The 15,412-nt window shown below is 40.7% G+C and overlaps 1 protein-coding gene across 1 annotated transcript in view; it reads left to right on the top strand.

The window, feature by feature from the left end:
* The window catches only part of LOC127571176 (ephrin type-A receptor 3-like), a 281,826-nt gene that overhangs the window by 37,420 nt on the left and 228,994 nt on the right, over positions 1–15,412 (top strand). The window contains exon 3 of the mRNA XM_052017293.1: positions 1,946–2,606. Coding sequence (XP_051873253.1) covers positions 1,946–2,606 — 661 coding nt within the window. The remainder of the gene's footprint in view (positions 1–1,945; positions 2,607–15,412) is intronic.

The following is a 15,412-nucleotide window of genomic DNA, read 5'->3' as shown; positions in this document are numbered from 1 at the left end:
GATAGAGTGGACAGCCAGCACCTCTTTTCCAGGGCACCAATGCTCAATACAAGAGGGCATGGCTTTAAAGTAATGGGTGGGAAGTTCAAGGGAGATGTCAGAGGGAGGTTTTTCACCCAGAGAGTGGTTGGTGCATGGAATACACTGCCTGGGGTGGTGGTGGAGGCTGATATGTTGGTCAAGTTCAAGAGTTTGTTAGACAAGTATATGGAGGAATTTAAAACAGAGGGATACGTGGGAGGAAGGGGTTAGGTAGTTTTAGGTGTGGTTTGAAGGTCGGCACAACGTGGTGGGCCGAAGGGTCTGTATTGTGCCGTATTGTTCTATGGTTAATAGTTGGACATGAGCTTAAAGAGGTTAGAAGGGGAAGCCAGAATATACTTTGTCCAGTTGAGTGGTTAAAACATTAGTGCCTAGATGTATCGATGCATTACGCAGATAAACATATAAATATTGTTTTCTATTATTACTTGATAAAACTGGAAAGGTAGTTCTATACTGGTACCACAATGTGCTGTTAGTGGGGGTTGTATACTGAGACAAGTGGTTGGGTTTGGTCATTGGAAAAAACCTGTTTTGTCCTCGACTGTCAAGCTTTTCAAAAGCTGGAAAGACTGCATCCATCCATAATGGTTCTGAATCTATTAGCTAGTGGAGATGTATTGGATATAGTTCTGTGCTTGTAAGAGTTTTCTCCATTTGACCTCCATTGACCTCGGCTTAATCAGGGCTTCTTGGTATTGTAGGATACTAATTATACCTCTCTGCTGGTATTCAGCTGTTGATGTCTGCATGTAAAGGGAGAGAAATTTCCCTCGGATCACCAGTATTAAATGTATTGAAGTCGGTGAACCATATTTTCCTTTGATTTTGTTCTCTCCCTGTGGCTGATGCTCTTTTAGCTTTGGAGATTAATGGCAAATTGTTCCCTAAGAATCTTGGAAAAGATGTGGAGGCAAGTGTTCTGGTGGAATTCTGACTGCATACTGGACAGTTTTATTATTGAGTAAATGCCAATTGATAGTGATCAAGGCCTATCGCCATCATTTTATTTATAATTGGAAAGATTTGTTGGTAATTATCTCCATTTAGATTTTGAGGACTTTGAGGGGAGGTTGATTAAGCTGGTCCATCTGGCAGTTTTGGCTGCAGGCATTTGAAAACACCATATCCTTGTCCTTTCCACTCCAATCTTGGAGTGTGGTTCTGTTTCAAAGATCATTTTTGCCAGCTTTACTGAACAGAAAATATGATGTTGCGGAAGTTATTTCTGGCTTGGCAGGCTTTATAGTTGCACTGGGATTTGCATTGCTAGGACACCTGAGAGGAAATGTGTTGAATTATGCATTTTCTTCATTTGCATTCAATTGTTATACGTGCACTCATTCTACAGTGGATGTATTGTACATCCAACATAATATCAGCAGCAAAATTTAGGCCAACTGCTACCTCTGTACAGTAACTTTTTTTTTGACATTTTGCCCATAAATTGTCGCCATTGCATTTTCTATTTAAAACACAAATCCACAGTTTGATTAGCACCTCTGTTCAAACGGGGAATTCAAATATCAGATCCAACAAATTATGTCTGCTCCAGTGTACCCTAAGGTAATTTCAGACAGCATTCTGCAGTTTCCTACAGTTGCACCTCCCCATCACTCCCTCAGTGCTACTATCCACAAAATGCAAATATCTTGCCAGCAATCAGTTTAAATTGACATTGTTGATATTTCAAGAATCCCGAGTAAAGATGTAATATATGAAAAAAAATTATATAATCCCCTCTGGGACTAAAGCTGTGTCTATCACTTGGATTTGCACAAAAAATATTTGTGCTCGAATCACTTGACTCTCACCAGCAAGTTATGTAAAAGAGGAAGATCTGTGTATTTATGGCATTTGTAGCTGCTTAATGGCTCTTATTGTTGCTCTTTCTTAATTGCAGTGGGAAGAAATCAGTGTTATGGACGAGCGAAACACGCCAATGCGAACATACCAGGTCTGTAATGTCATGGAAGCCTATCAGAACAATTGGCTGCGGACTAGTTGGATTCCTCGTGATGGCGCCCATCGGATCTATATTGAGATTAAGTTTACCCTCAGAGACTGCAATAGCCTGCCGGGTGTCCCTGGAACTTGCAAAGAGACCTTTAACATCTATTACTATGAGTCCAACAACAACAACTTGTGGTACATAAAAGAAAGCCAGTATATAAAAATTGACACCATTGCCGCAGATGAGAGCTTCACCCAAGTGGATGTAGGTGACAGGGTAATGAAGTTAAACACTGAAGTGCGGGACATTGGATCGCTGACAAAGAAAGGCTTTTACCTTGCCTTTCAGGATGTGGGTGCCTGTATTGCTTTGGTATCAGTGCGGGTCTATTACAAGAAGTGCCCATTAACAATTCGTAACCTGGCAGAATTTCCAGACAGAGTGACTGAAGGAGACTCCTCCTTGGTGGAGGTTCGTGGCTCCTGTGTGAATAATTCTGAGGAATATGATGTGCCTAAAATGCACTGTAGTGCTGATGGGGGGTGGCTGGTCCCTATTGGACGCTGTGTCTGCAAACCAGGGTATGAGGAGAAGAAGGATACCTGCCAACGTAAGTACCTTTGATTTTACTAAGTTGGGGAGGGAGCTTTGGCTTGAGGGAGGGCAACAGTGAAAGCAGTCAGTCCTAGACAAATGGAAACTGTTTCACCTCAGAGCTTTGTGATGGATGAAGTCTTCCAACGATAAAGTTGCTGTAAAAATGCTGATTGTTGTTTGGTTAACCAAATGTAGCAGTTGTGACAAGATGTGCCCTTCAAAGTTGGTAATAATGTCCTGAAACTTCTAGTTCTTCATATATATAAAAAAAAAGTTGCAGGATTAATTTACGTTATAAGATTACTGGAATGTCATCTTTTCCGTTGAGGCTGTAAAATTACCTTTCTGAACAGTGCAAAAAAAATTCTTAATTTTCAAGAGATGCAGCTTGAAAAGGAACGGGAGAGAAGTGGGAGGATGATGCTGAAAATAACGTATCTGTGTTTTAATGAAGTTGAGGGAAGACCCTTAGAATCCAAACCTTTATTTCAATATGTACTCTAATCGACTAATAATTAAAAGCCAATGAACAACTGGGCCAATCATATCTAGTTTTGTTTTTTTACTGCTGCCTTAGATATAAAATGATTTACTGTAAAATTTTGTTGAATAAAATGGAAGCTAGTTTAGCCTGAACACTCTTAAAAAGGATTCGTTAAATAAATATGCCACGTAGTAACTGGAGTGTCTTGTGACGGTACTTGAGGTAGTGTTTTTAAACTCATCTGTGGTGGAGCTATTGGAAAACTGCAGAATCTGGGATTAGTAGTAGATGATGGTTTCTGTCCCACATACATGATATCTCTTCTAGAAATGCAAGCAGCATGTGATGTTTAATCCCCAGCTCCTGCCATATGCATGTGATGTCAACCTGTTCCTGCAGATTTATTGTCATGCTTTAGAATAAGTTGTCGAATGGGGAATCGTTGTTTTCATGTACCACTACCTTGACAGCATTGGTTGCCATTGAAGCTTTTTCTATATTTGGAGATAAACCTCCATTGTATGGGTACCTAAAAATGTAATCACCATGCATTTGAGCAAAACCACTAAACTTGCAGCCCACAGTTGTGACAGTGAAATTTTCCACCTCTGATACTGTTTTTAATCAACAAATATTTCTTTGGGCATATAAATATCCCTTAATCTGCAAATGTATGTGGAGGTACCTACGTTAACACAGCAGAGGGAATATGGATGTACCTGGATAGCAGACCTATGGTGCTGAAAAATTGCAGTTTCTTTGAGTCCAAATCAATTCCAAATTTACAATTTAAACAGTGCATCATGTTAGTTGCATTGCTGCCTGCAATTTATGACTTCAGCTTTGCATAATCATGCATAAACAAGAGTCTGTTTGTCTCATTCAATGTCCACAATGTTTTGTGAAGGAGTAGGGCTACTGGAGAAGCCTGTCAAATTATTTCTTCTGACGTTTGCCTAGCTTTTTTAATTCCTGACAGTTCTTTACAGCAAAGCTGTCAGGAGGTCATCTGGAGAACCTGCAGGGCACATAGCAACACAAGCTGCTTTCTCCTGTGTGCCAGTATACCTCACGGTGACATCTGAACAACGCCAAGAGTCACAGAGCTCTCTGTTCAATTTAATGAACTTTCTGCACTCATTACTGTAAAGAGGACATTAATGAGGCAGATAACAGGAGGGGAGATCATGTCCTTTCACTCTCATCATGTAATGGCCACTAAGAGTTATTTAAATTTTCCCCAGTGCACAATGGGATGCATTGCAAGGATGCCAAGTAAAATGGGTAGATCTGAAATTGTTATGGATTTGTTTGTCAAGTGACTGCATTATGAGATCGGTAATTAAAAGTGTATCCTGAAGTTATTGGCCAATACCTGAATGAAGAGATGCACTTTGAATATGCTTAAATTGCAGCTATGAATATAAGCAGAAATATATTATAGGGAGAATAACAACTTACAGAAAGAGGATTGGATGCTTAGTGAAAATGGAACAATTTGTAGGGCAATGAGGAAAAGATAATAGAGTGGGACTAATGTCATGAAGATGACTAATGGCTTGCATGCAATGGGCGGAGTGAACAGCTCCTTTGCCGTAAGATTCAAGACTTTAGAAAGCTGCCTTTGGTTACTGACCCTAAACTTGTGCTGGATGAATGGCTACCCATTGCTCTTCAATGAAACTGAATGCCAGTGGGGGATATAATGGGTAGTAAATACTCTAGGACCCAATTACGATGAGCAATCAAAACTTTCTATTCCTTTAAATCACAGGAGCGTAATTCAGAAAACCGAAGTCGGCATGTTCCAGAAAAGCAGAAACTACTTGGAAGTTAGAGGAGCTTGTCTGACTCATTAAGGAGCATTAGGAAATTAATGAAGATGTACAGATGGTTAGGAGTATGACAGAAAATGAAATAGAATAATATGGCATGATAACAAGGACAGAATTTTAAGAAAAATAATTGTTTGCTATAATGCATGATGAAATGAGAAGAATGTATAGAACTTTGATAGTAATTTCATCAGACCAGATCATCAATGTAGAAGTGAGGGACCAGAATTAGACGAAGGAAAAGTAATGCAAAATTACTTTGAAAAATTATGCCAGAGAGAACTTGCACCCAGCACATTTACTGATCAGAATAGTAATGATAGCAAATGATGTCTGCATTTTATATTTAAGTCCTCATCAGTTTGGTGTAGGGCAAATCTATAATTTAAAAAGGTAATATTCACAAGGATTAAGAAAACAAAATCAAGTTGAGGAAAAGTGAAAGACTTAAATATTGTAATTCTGGCTCTACACTTGATTTGCTGACTTAAAAAAAACTACAAGCCTAAAATATTATAGTTTTGTAGATTTATCAAATGTACTGTCAAAGTTTTCACTTTCCAAGTAAAACGTTAAGCTGTCTGCGTTATGATAGAGATTTGGAAAAAGTGGTTGACACTACGAAGAACAGGAGAGTTCATCCCCACATCCTGGGCATCACTAAATGAAAGAGATTATCTGATCATTTTATGGGATCTTGTCGTGCACTCATTCACACTCACCTTTCCAATGTAATGACTGCATTTCAAAAGTATAGATTGGATGACATTTCTTGCTCTGTTTGTGGGATCAGCAAGGATGCATGGACTTTATGAAGATCCTACAGGTAGTTGTGGGTACGTCAGAAGGTCTGAGCAAGGGAACGGGTAAAAGTAGTGGAAAAACTCCCTATAATTGGAATCTCAGCCAACTTTAGGGATATGGACAAGAAAATTGCAGCTTCATTATCAAGAGGTTTCTTTATACAGTGAAACTTGGGTTCCAGGGTAAATTCTGATGCTGGGGCGGAGAAAGGCCTAATATTGGAGTCTTGCTCCACTTCAACAATTTGACCTGTGACCAACCTAACACAACATATTTAGTGCAGATGTGAAATCTAAATTGGTTCTTCTGGATGCTAAATTTTGATTACAAATCACTAAGTGCTATGCTTGGTGGGCAATGAGACTTTGTTAAAATCATTTTGCGTAACACAGCTTATGCGTGTACACTGGTGTGAGTGTGTGTGTTGATGCTTTAATATTGGATTTTCATTAATGGAACTTTAATTGCTCAGAGGAGGTGGATGGGAGAAGATAAATCATTTTAGTCGTGTACCGACAAAGTAGTGTCCTGTTAGACCTAGGCAAATTTCTTTCTCTGTACTCTGTACATCTGAGAAAAAAATTCGTAATACAGAACAGCAAAAATAGGACTACCCTTTGGTACTGGCTGCCTCATGCACAGTTTGACCAAAAATCTCCTACTTCCTGCTGGATAGAACCCCCTAGCTGTCTTCTACTGGCTTCTTATTCTTTGATATATTGTAGGCTAAAACTTCATTCTCTGTGTCCTTCTCTTTCTCTACAATTGCCTTCAGGCCTTCTCTCTTCCATCTCTGGTTACCCTGCTTCTGTCTTCACTACTGGTGACAGAACTTGGCAGCCTTCACTCTTTAAATATGTCCATAGATGTTCTCCTGGTGCCCTTACTTTGCTACTTTTCTCTCGCACTCTCTCTGTAAAAGCTCCTAAAAACCTATCTTCTCAACTGTGGTTTTAATCTGGACTGTGTGCCATCCATTCTCTCTGTTCTGAATCTCAAGAAATGTATTAAATAAGCTGTTATTCTTGCATTATGAGTCAAGTACCCAATTTTCCAACTAGTGTATGCTTGCATTAACCAGATTGCTGTTACTTTTAAAATGAACCAAAAATCTCCTTGATTTACCCTGGACAACTACACAGTGAATGTTGAACACTGTGAATGCTACGCAGTGAATTCTCCATGGATGCTGCCTGGCCTGCTGAGTTCCTCCAGCATCACTAGTGTTTTTCATCTAGATTCCAGCATCTGCAGTCCTTTATTTCTCCACACAGTGAATTAAGCTGACCACAGTGATGCACTAACAAGAGTTCCCCATATTAAACAGACTGCAGCCTTTCGATAAAGCTTCGTGTTAGAAGCCAAATCACTTCACTGAACAAGAATCCACATTTTGGAAATGCCCCATTATTGTAAATAAGCAGGTTGTGTAAAAAAAAATTTTGCAGATGGGATCAAGAGATTCTTTTGAGAGCTGACTCGATAAATGCAAATGTATTCCTTTCAAGCGCACAGTTTGAGGACGTTTCTGACAAATGCTTAAGGTCATTGAAGGTTGGATTAATGGAGTGACTGTGGCTTTCTGCAGATTGTGCAGCTCTAATGGATCAAGCACTGGCACAATATGTTATTGATGATTGTAATTTTGCAATGATTTATGTATTAGCAAAGTGTATAATATCTTTTTAGTTGAGGTGATTCACTGAACATGTTGACCAAACCTTGAGGCACCTTCTCAAACTAACGTGATAACGTTTATCAAGGTAGAACTTTTGTTTGACAGGAATTTGCAATTAAAAAGTAATTCAGAAGGAGAATCGGTGCAGTATTGTACAATTTGTTTTTAATCATAATATCGAGAGAAGCTTCAGAAAAACTGCTGAAGTTTGACCAAAACTCTGCATTAGCTAATGAGTGAATTATTTACATGAATGAGAACCAGGACCACTTGTTGTGACTGTTGCAGGTGATTAAACAAGGCGAGTTGCAGTGTGATTGAATAGCCCTGCAGAGGGTCTATGAAGTGGCAGGTGTGATTGGCGTGACCTGCATGTTTAATTATCCTGTTGCATTAGGAAGGTCTGTGTGCAAGGGAACTGGCAAAGCAATTTCCACCTCTGGTGCTGTATCTCTGGCTTGTCAGAAAATATCATCACCATTTTCCATCAGTGACATCATACTTGCCACCTCTGTATGTTGGGCTGACTGCAACTGCTAACATAATGCAAAACTGCCAATGGTCTTTGCAGCTGAATTACTTATGACGGTGAAATTACCATATCCTTGCCATCAGTTTCATTCCACTTTCTAGTCCTGTGTTTATGGTGAATTTCCACAACTCAAGTAGCCATTTCAACCCAAGCTGGACTTCTGACACCATTTCCTCTGGATCATAATGCCCACCTACATCCAAAATAAGTCACCCAACTTTGCCTCTGCCTCTACAACTCTGTTGCCAAGAAAAGATTTTCTTGCCTCTATCACCTCCAGTATAACAAATGAAAGATCATTGTTCTGAAATTTAATTATGTTGCTCTCTCTGAAGATGCTGCCTGACCTGTTGTGTATCTTTTGTTTTCTGCTTTATTTCATACTTGCAGCTCCAAACTTGTCTCTTCTATGGTACCAGCTTTCCATCCTCCATAAATTCTAAGCCCTGCTTGCCCCCAACCCAGTTCTCTCTGAATGTTGGCTGCCTAGCCTTCAATTCAGAAACTTTATCCTTGTGTGGATTCCCTCAGGGCTTATCCTTCTCTATCTGTGGAATCACCTTCAACCCCCACACTCCAATATATTGCATTCCTTTGGACATTAGGACATTCTCCCCATCTCTCCACCTGCTATTGAAGGCTCTGTCTTCAGCCACCATGGTTGTACACTCTAGAACTCCTGAACTCTCAACGGTTCTCGCCAGCTTTAGGACTCTCTGAGCCACCCTGTTTCACTGAACTTTTGCCCACTGTTCCTAGCTCCTCTGTTGAAACATTGACAGTTTTTAACTGATTAACTGGAATGTTGGCTTTCATGGTGAGAAAGATGTTCCCTATGGTGAGGTAGTCCAGGACCAAGGGTCACAGCCTAAGGATATGGGGTGAGTCATTTAGGACTTGGATGAGGAGAAATTCCTTCACCCAAGTAGTGCTGGACCTAAGGAATTCTGTACCACAGAAGGCAGTTGAGGCTAAATCATTAAACATATTCAAGGAAGAGTTAGGTATAGGACTTAATAGCTAAAGAGATCAGTGGAAATGGGGAAAAGCTGGAATAGGAAGCCATGGTCATATGGAACGGTGGGGCAAGTTCAAAAGGTCAAGTGGCCTATTACCATTCCTAGTTTCTAAGTTTCTGAAAATGTAACTTGGAGTATTTTTCTTTGTTAATGGTGCTGTTTAAATGTAAGTTGTTGTAGTGCGAGATACGGTTCACTAAAGGCGCACTGTGCATCAATGCACTCATGCAGAAGAGGAGCCACTCGTACACCAAATATGAGAGGTTTGTTGTTATGACAGTGTCGTGTGATGATGTCATAGCTTGTGGGGTGCTAATAATCTGCATGGTCAAAACAGAAGAGCATTCTAACATTTCTCCCTTCTTTTTCACTGTGACTTGTCTTTAACTTTATCAAATTTAATATCTGAAAATACGTGCAATGAAGATGTGCTGGTTGAACTTAAAAGTACTTCAAATTGAAATTGTTGCACTAATGTGTAGCCTCACATGACTGTTGTGGCAGACTTTGAGCTGAGTTTGTGGGCAACCATTTATTCCAGGGTTTTGTCCTGGTGAAAATGTTCCCTGAGGCAATCGTCTGATTTTATTGTTGATGGAATATTAAATGCACATACTTTGGGGATCCAAGGCAACAACAGCCCCATGACTTTCATCAAATCGTGACTTCTGTGATCACATTGCCTCCTAACAGCAGTTTTGGAATCCCTCCCTATCTCTATAAAATCCTCTAGGTCTATTAAGTATACAGGATCCCTGTGCTTGTACCTTAATAGGACTGCTCTTGGTGGCCAGACCTTCAGCTGCGTAGGCCATAAACTCTGGAATTTGCCCTCTAAACCTAGTTTTTTCCCCTCATTTACGATGCATGTTAAAGTAACCTCTTTGATCAAGCATTTCACCACTGGCCTGTTCTTTCCTAATGTGGCTCACTGTTAGAGTTTCCTTGATAACACCCTTGTGCCAGTACTCCTGTACTTCAGGGCATTTTATTAACAATAAATGGAATATTGAATTCTCCCACTTTAAGTAATCCCCAACCACTTCCCCACAACCCCCTCCCCCTACCATGCTTCTCTTCTTCCCTTTTTTCCTACTCTTTTTTTTCCTTTCTCTCCTTACCTTTGACCCATCCCCCAGTGGATCAGCTCTCCCCTCCTCCCCCACACCTACCTATCACTACCTCTTACCTGCATCTACCTATCACCACCTTGTGCCCACCCCACCTCCCCTCTTTTGTCCCCCTATCACTGCTCTGCTTTTCCCTCCTATATATTGGGCTTCCCCTTTTCCTATCATCAGTCCTGAAGGAGGGTCCTGACCTGAAATGTTGACCACCTGCTTTTCTCCACGGATGCTGCCTGGCTTGATGGGTTCCTCCTGCATCAGTGTTTTTCAATGGAAGTTGTTGCCAACCAAAGTTCCAGAGCACAGTGAAGTCAACCCAGCAGGAAAAAAGATATTGTGCACTGAAAATACTGTGTCTTTCTTTCATGATTTCTATGAACATTTTGGTGGTTGGCCATAAGTATATTAGAGCTGAGGAAAATTGTATTCCACATTTGATCTTGATGTGATAGACTGAATGACCATCTTCTGTCTCATAATTTGGTGAAGTCACTTCAATCCAAGTGACACAAATCTGTTCATGTCAGGTGTCCAATGGAAGTAACTTGGCAATATGGCAGGTGACGTGATAGAACTTGCCAGAACACTTCTCACCAGAACTGTTTAATGGTGAACCAGCACTTAGATCTTCTCAGTCATTGAAATTTTAATTGCTATTTTAATTAATTCTGGTGGTGAATTAGGACAGGGTCACTGATTATGAATTCAACTCAACATAAGAGCTGCCTGGTTTTCAGTGCTAGGTAGAGATAACCTCAGCTATCTTGGACTTGGGTGCAGTACGCAGAATTTACTGTACTTGGACGTTGTCTGCTGTCATCTGGTTGAGGGGGCCTTGTCTTCACAATGACATTTACCAGTCATCATTTCATATGCAACTCAATGGTTTCTGCAAGAAATATTTGTGATAAATCCATCCCAAGGGATGAAACCAAGCAGCCTTCCCACAGCTGAATCAAGATCTTGCTGCTTAACTGCTGCAAAAATAGTGATCTTGCAGTGACTACTGAGGACTTGTGGTCCACCAGCTTGTTTGAGACCTGATTTTACCCCAGAAATATGTCTTTTGGAATAATAATTCATGCCAGTTCCTCTTTGGTGACTCTTATTCCAGGCTGAATAACTTCTGATGATTTAGGAGGCTGTTGTCAGCCCCATTGAATCTAACTGTTAATTACATTGTCCATTACAACTGCCTGTCATTTTTTGTTACGGTTATCAGACGCTTAAACTCAGTCGCATTCCCAAGAGATGCAGGCTTTTATTCCTTAAAATCTGATGCTTTTAAACCCTGGGCGGTAAACAAAAGGTCAAAGTGAAAAGTATCAGCAATCTTCTTTTATTCGGAATCTCATGCATGGCCACAGGTTTAATATAAAGGGCTGTTCAATAGCAAGTGATAAAGAGCTTTATAGGGCCATTAAATCAACCTTAATGCTTGATTGACAGCTCTATTTGAATGTGATAAGGTGTGAAGTTGTTAAGCGGCAGGAGCCAGTTTGCTAAAAATAGACCAAAATAGAGCGCTTTTTCAATTACAAATAACAGTGTAATTAAGATGTAACTTTTTTTAATTGCTTAGATTTAAGTGATGCTGCCCTTCTATTTTTGAGGCATAGACTTGAAATTAAAACAATTCACTTGGCAAAAAATACAATCTGCAGTGTTTCTTCTGACTGTTTTTGGGATCAAGTGTGACTTGCTTCTACTCCAGCTTTTGAGGTGGTTGATGAGGCCAATGAGGGAACTGCTTACTCTGCCACAGTTGGGGCAGGTGGAGACTGAAGGGTGGGTGGGTAGTTTGTGAGGTGGTGCGCTGTTTATGCAAGGTTTCTGTGTGCTCCTGATGCATGGACTTGAGGTAGTAAATACCATCCCGAATGCTCCTTCTCCACTTTGTCCAGAGAGCCCTTGGAGTCACCAGGGATATTGCATTTCTTCAAGGAGGCTTTCAGGATATCAAAATGTTAAGTAAAAGCTTCAAAACATCAACAACCTTTTCCAGTAGGGTTTATCAGGAATATAAAGATGAAGGGTTTAAAATATCCTACAAAGTAATAATTTGGTCACAATTACTTGTTTGTTTTCAATTATACATGTGCTTTTGCTAAAACTTCAGGTACCATCAATGAGCTACTCCAGTGGACTGGAGTATTCTGTTATTGTTTTTACCCTGTACTACCTCAATGCACTGTGTAATGAATTGATCTGTACGAACGGTATGCAAAACAAGTTTTTCACTGTACCTTGGTACAAGTGACAATAATATACCAATACTGGTATTAGATAACGCCCTAAGAGCAGATTTTTTGCATATTATAAATTTGCACCTGTTGTATCATTACAAATGGCAATGTCAGCTGTACACATCTACAAATACTTTTATAAAAAATTAAAATTGTTTAGCGAGTACAGAATCTGCATTCAGACCAGTGGCAATGAAATTTAAAAATCTGTTCGGAAGTTTACGTGAATATATTACTCCATTCTTGCACACCATAATTTCTCTATATTAACATTACAACAATTGGAGATTTTTAATATATTCCCATGATATGCATCCTGAAATATATATGATCCACTCATAGTTTTACTAATCAGCAATGTTAAGCTTCCAAAGGATTATTCTGAAAGCAAAACTAACTTGAGCATAGCCATTCAATTATCAAAGCCTTACTTGAATATCCTTGAAACTTTTCTTCTCTCTCCCTAATAATCTCCTCCCACGAGAGCTTGGAATAGGGTGTGGCTAGCCCAACATGGCCAACTTGGAGTAACTAGACCTGGAGATTTTGGTCTGGTAGAGGACATTGGTGTTGTTTCATTTATCCCTCTGGTGAATTTGGGGGGTTATTTGCAGAGTTTATTTATTGGCTAAATATACAGGACAGAAGCTGCTCTTCTGAGACAGTGCCTCAGTACAGTACTAGAGATGTCATCTCTCTGAAGAGATACAAAGCTAAGGCCCCTTCCACACTCAGCTGGACATTTAAAGGTCCCATAAACACTCTTCAAAGAAGAGCAGGGCAGATTCCCATTCAAAAGTAGTGCATTAAATATGAAGCTCTCTGGGACATCCTGAGAGTGTGTAAAATGCTATATATACTTTTCTAAAATCTCCTTTATCCCTCCTGCAGTGAATACAGCTCAGATGAATGCCAAGAGCAAAATACTTTTGCAAATGCTGGAAACTAGAAACTAAGCAGGTCCGACAGTTTCTATGGGTAAGAAAGCACTTCAGGTGGATCAACACACAATGCTGGAGGAACTCAGCGGGTCAGATGACACCTGTGGAGGGAGATGGGCAGTTGATATTTCGGGTGGAGACCCTTCATCAGGACTGGAAAGAAAGAGGGGAGAAAGCTAGTATCAAAAAGTGGGGGGAAAGGGTGGAGCAAGAGCTGGCAGGTGATGGGTGGATCCAGTCGAGGGAGGGAGGGGGTGATAGGCAGGTGAGGGAGGGGGAGAGTGGAAATGATACATCGCCTGCCAGCTCTTGCCCCCCCTCCCACCTTTTCATTTTGGGTACCTCCCCTCTTCCTTTCCAGTCCTGATGAAGGGTCTCGACCCAAAGTGTTGACTATCCATCTCCCTCCATAGATGCTGTCTGACCAGGTGAGTTCCTCCAGCATTCGTTGTGTGTTGCTCCAGATTTCCAGCAGCTGCAATCTCTTGTGTCTCCATTTCAGGTGGATGACCTTTCTATCAGAAACGGATGGAAAATGCCTCCCCTCACTTCAGTACTTTCAACTGCCATGTTTTCCTGTATTACAGTAGTGACTACATTTTAAAAGTACTTCATTGATTGTGAAGCACTTTATAATGACCTGAGATTATAAAAGGCATTATATAGAAGGTATTATTGGATGACCTTGTTATGAAAATGTTGTTTTCTATTACGCTGCACTGTCTTCACTTTTATTTGCCTTTGCTTCATATCTTGGCGCCTTTATGTATTTCAAATGATATCTGTTTCTTGTTATCATTTAAAGGTTTTTTGTTAGTATTCTGTGCTGTGTGGGGAGTGAATGATGGACAGGCTATTACCACTAGCATTGTGATTTCTAGTATGCCACTATCATGGAGTATTTGGACTGGTTGTGTTAGAGATCTAAATACAGGATCTAACCAAGGAGGAACCTTTGAATTCCCTGGTAGTAACAGAAAGGTTGGTGCCAAATGAAGCTAATTGGACCAGGAATGAGCCACACTCAAATCCTGCTCAAAACATTCTTCAGCTACCTACGCGGATGTGAGGGTGATTTAGTTCTGGCCTTTTATACTTGTGGTGAAATAGCCTGCTCAGACAAGATTCGCAAGGGTAGCCTTCACGACACAGTTGGCGAAGGTTGGTAGAGGGCTGATCTAGAGGAAATGGGTGGCAATAAGACTAAGTTCAATGGAAAGAATGGATGGTTCAACTATGATAATCCAGGACTCCATATTTTGTGCTTTGTGTGGTAGCAGCAGTGAAGTAGCTACAAGTGGCCTTGAAACACACTGGATTTTTTAACTCCATTCATTGCTGCCCATCTGATGATCAGGCAATTAGCTTGTCTGTGTGCCTCTTAACCCTTAATGGCTGTGCTCACATGTGAAATTGAGGTAAGAGAGAGGAACAAGTGTCCTTGCAATTGCATACCACCGAGGTTTCAGTGTAGTGAGAAAATACCCCAGTAGCAGAACTGATGTATGCAGATGGTGCTTGCTTTTGTGGCCGAGATCCAAACCATCATTGACTCACTCACTGAAGCATGAGAGGATTGGCCTTGCACTCAACATTGACAAGACAAAAGTACTCTACCAATCTGCCCTTGCTGAATAGCACTGCCCTCCAACAATAAAGGTTCATGGGCAGATCCTGGAAAATGTGGACCATTTCCTATACTTTGCAAGCCACCTCTCAATGTCTGCCTTTGCTGACAACATTCACTACCACCACCGATGCACCAGCACAGGCTTTGGTCAATTGAGAAGGGTGATTTGAAGACCAAGGTCTCAGACCCAGCAGAAGATACCAGCACTGTGCCTGCACAAAACTCTCCCAAATTCACTGAAAGGATCAATGTCCTCTCCACAGCCAACATCTAATTACACTCCTTTGGCTCTGGTGGATAAACCACGTGGTTCATACGGCCGGCACCAGACTCCCGAGATGTTCTCTTTCAGTAACAGTTAAGAATTTATAACCAGACAGATAGTGGAAAAGATCCAAGGATGTGCTCAAAACATCCTTAGGTGGGTGGGGGGGATGCAACATCCCCACTGGCTCCTGGGAATCCCTGTCCCACGAATATTAGAAGAGCTGCATCTGAATAGGTATTGAGAACTTTCAGTCCA

This window comes from Pristis pectinata, chromosome 6 (assembly GCF_009764475.1).
Source record: "Pristis pectinata isolate sPriPec2 chromosome 6, sPriPec2.1.pri, whole genome shotgun sequence".
Lineage (NCBI taxonomy): Eukaryota > Metazoa > Chordata > Chondrichthyes > Rhinopristiformes > Pristidae > Pristis > Pristis pectinata.
The sequence above is the reverse complement of the archived record's forward strand: the minus strand, read 5'-3'. Positions and strand labels throughout refer to the sequence as shown.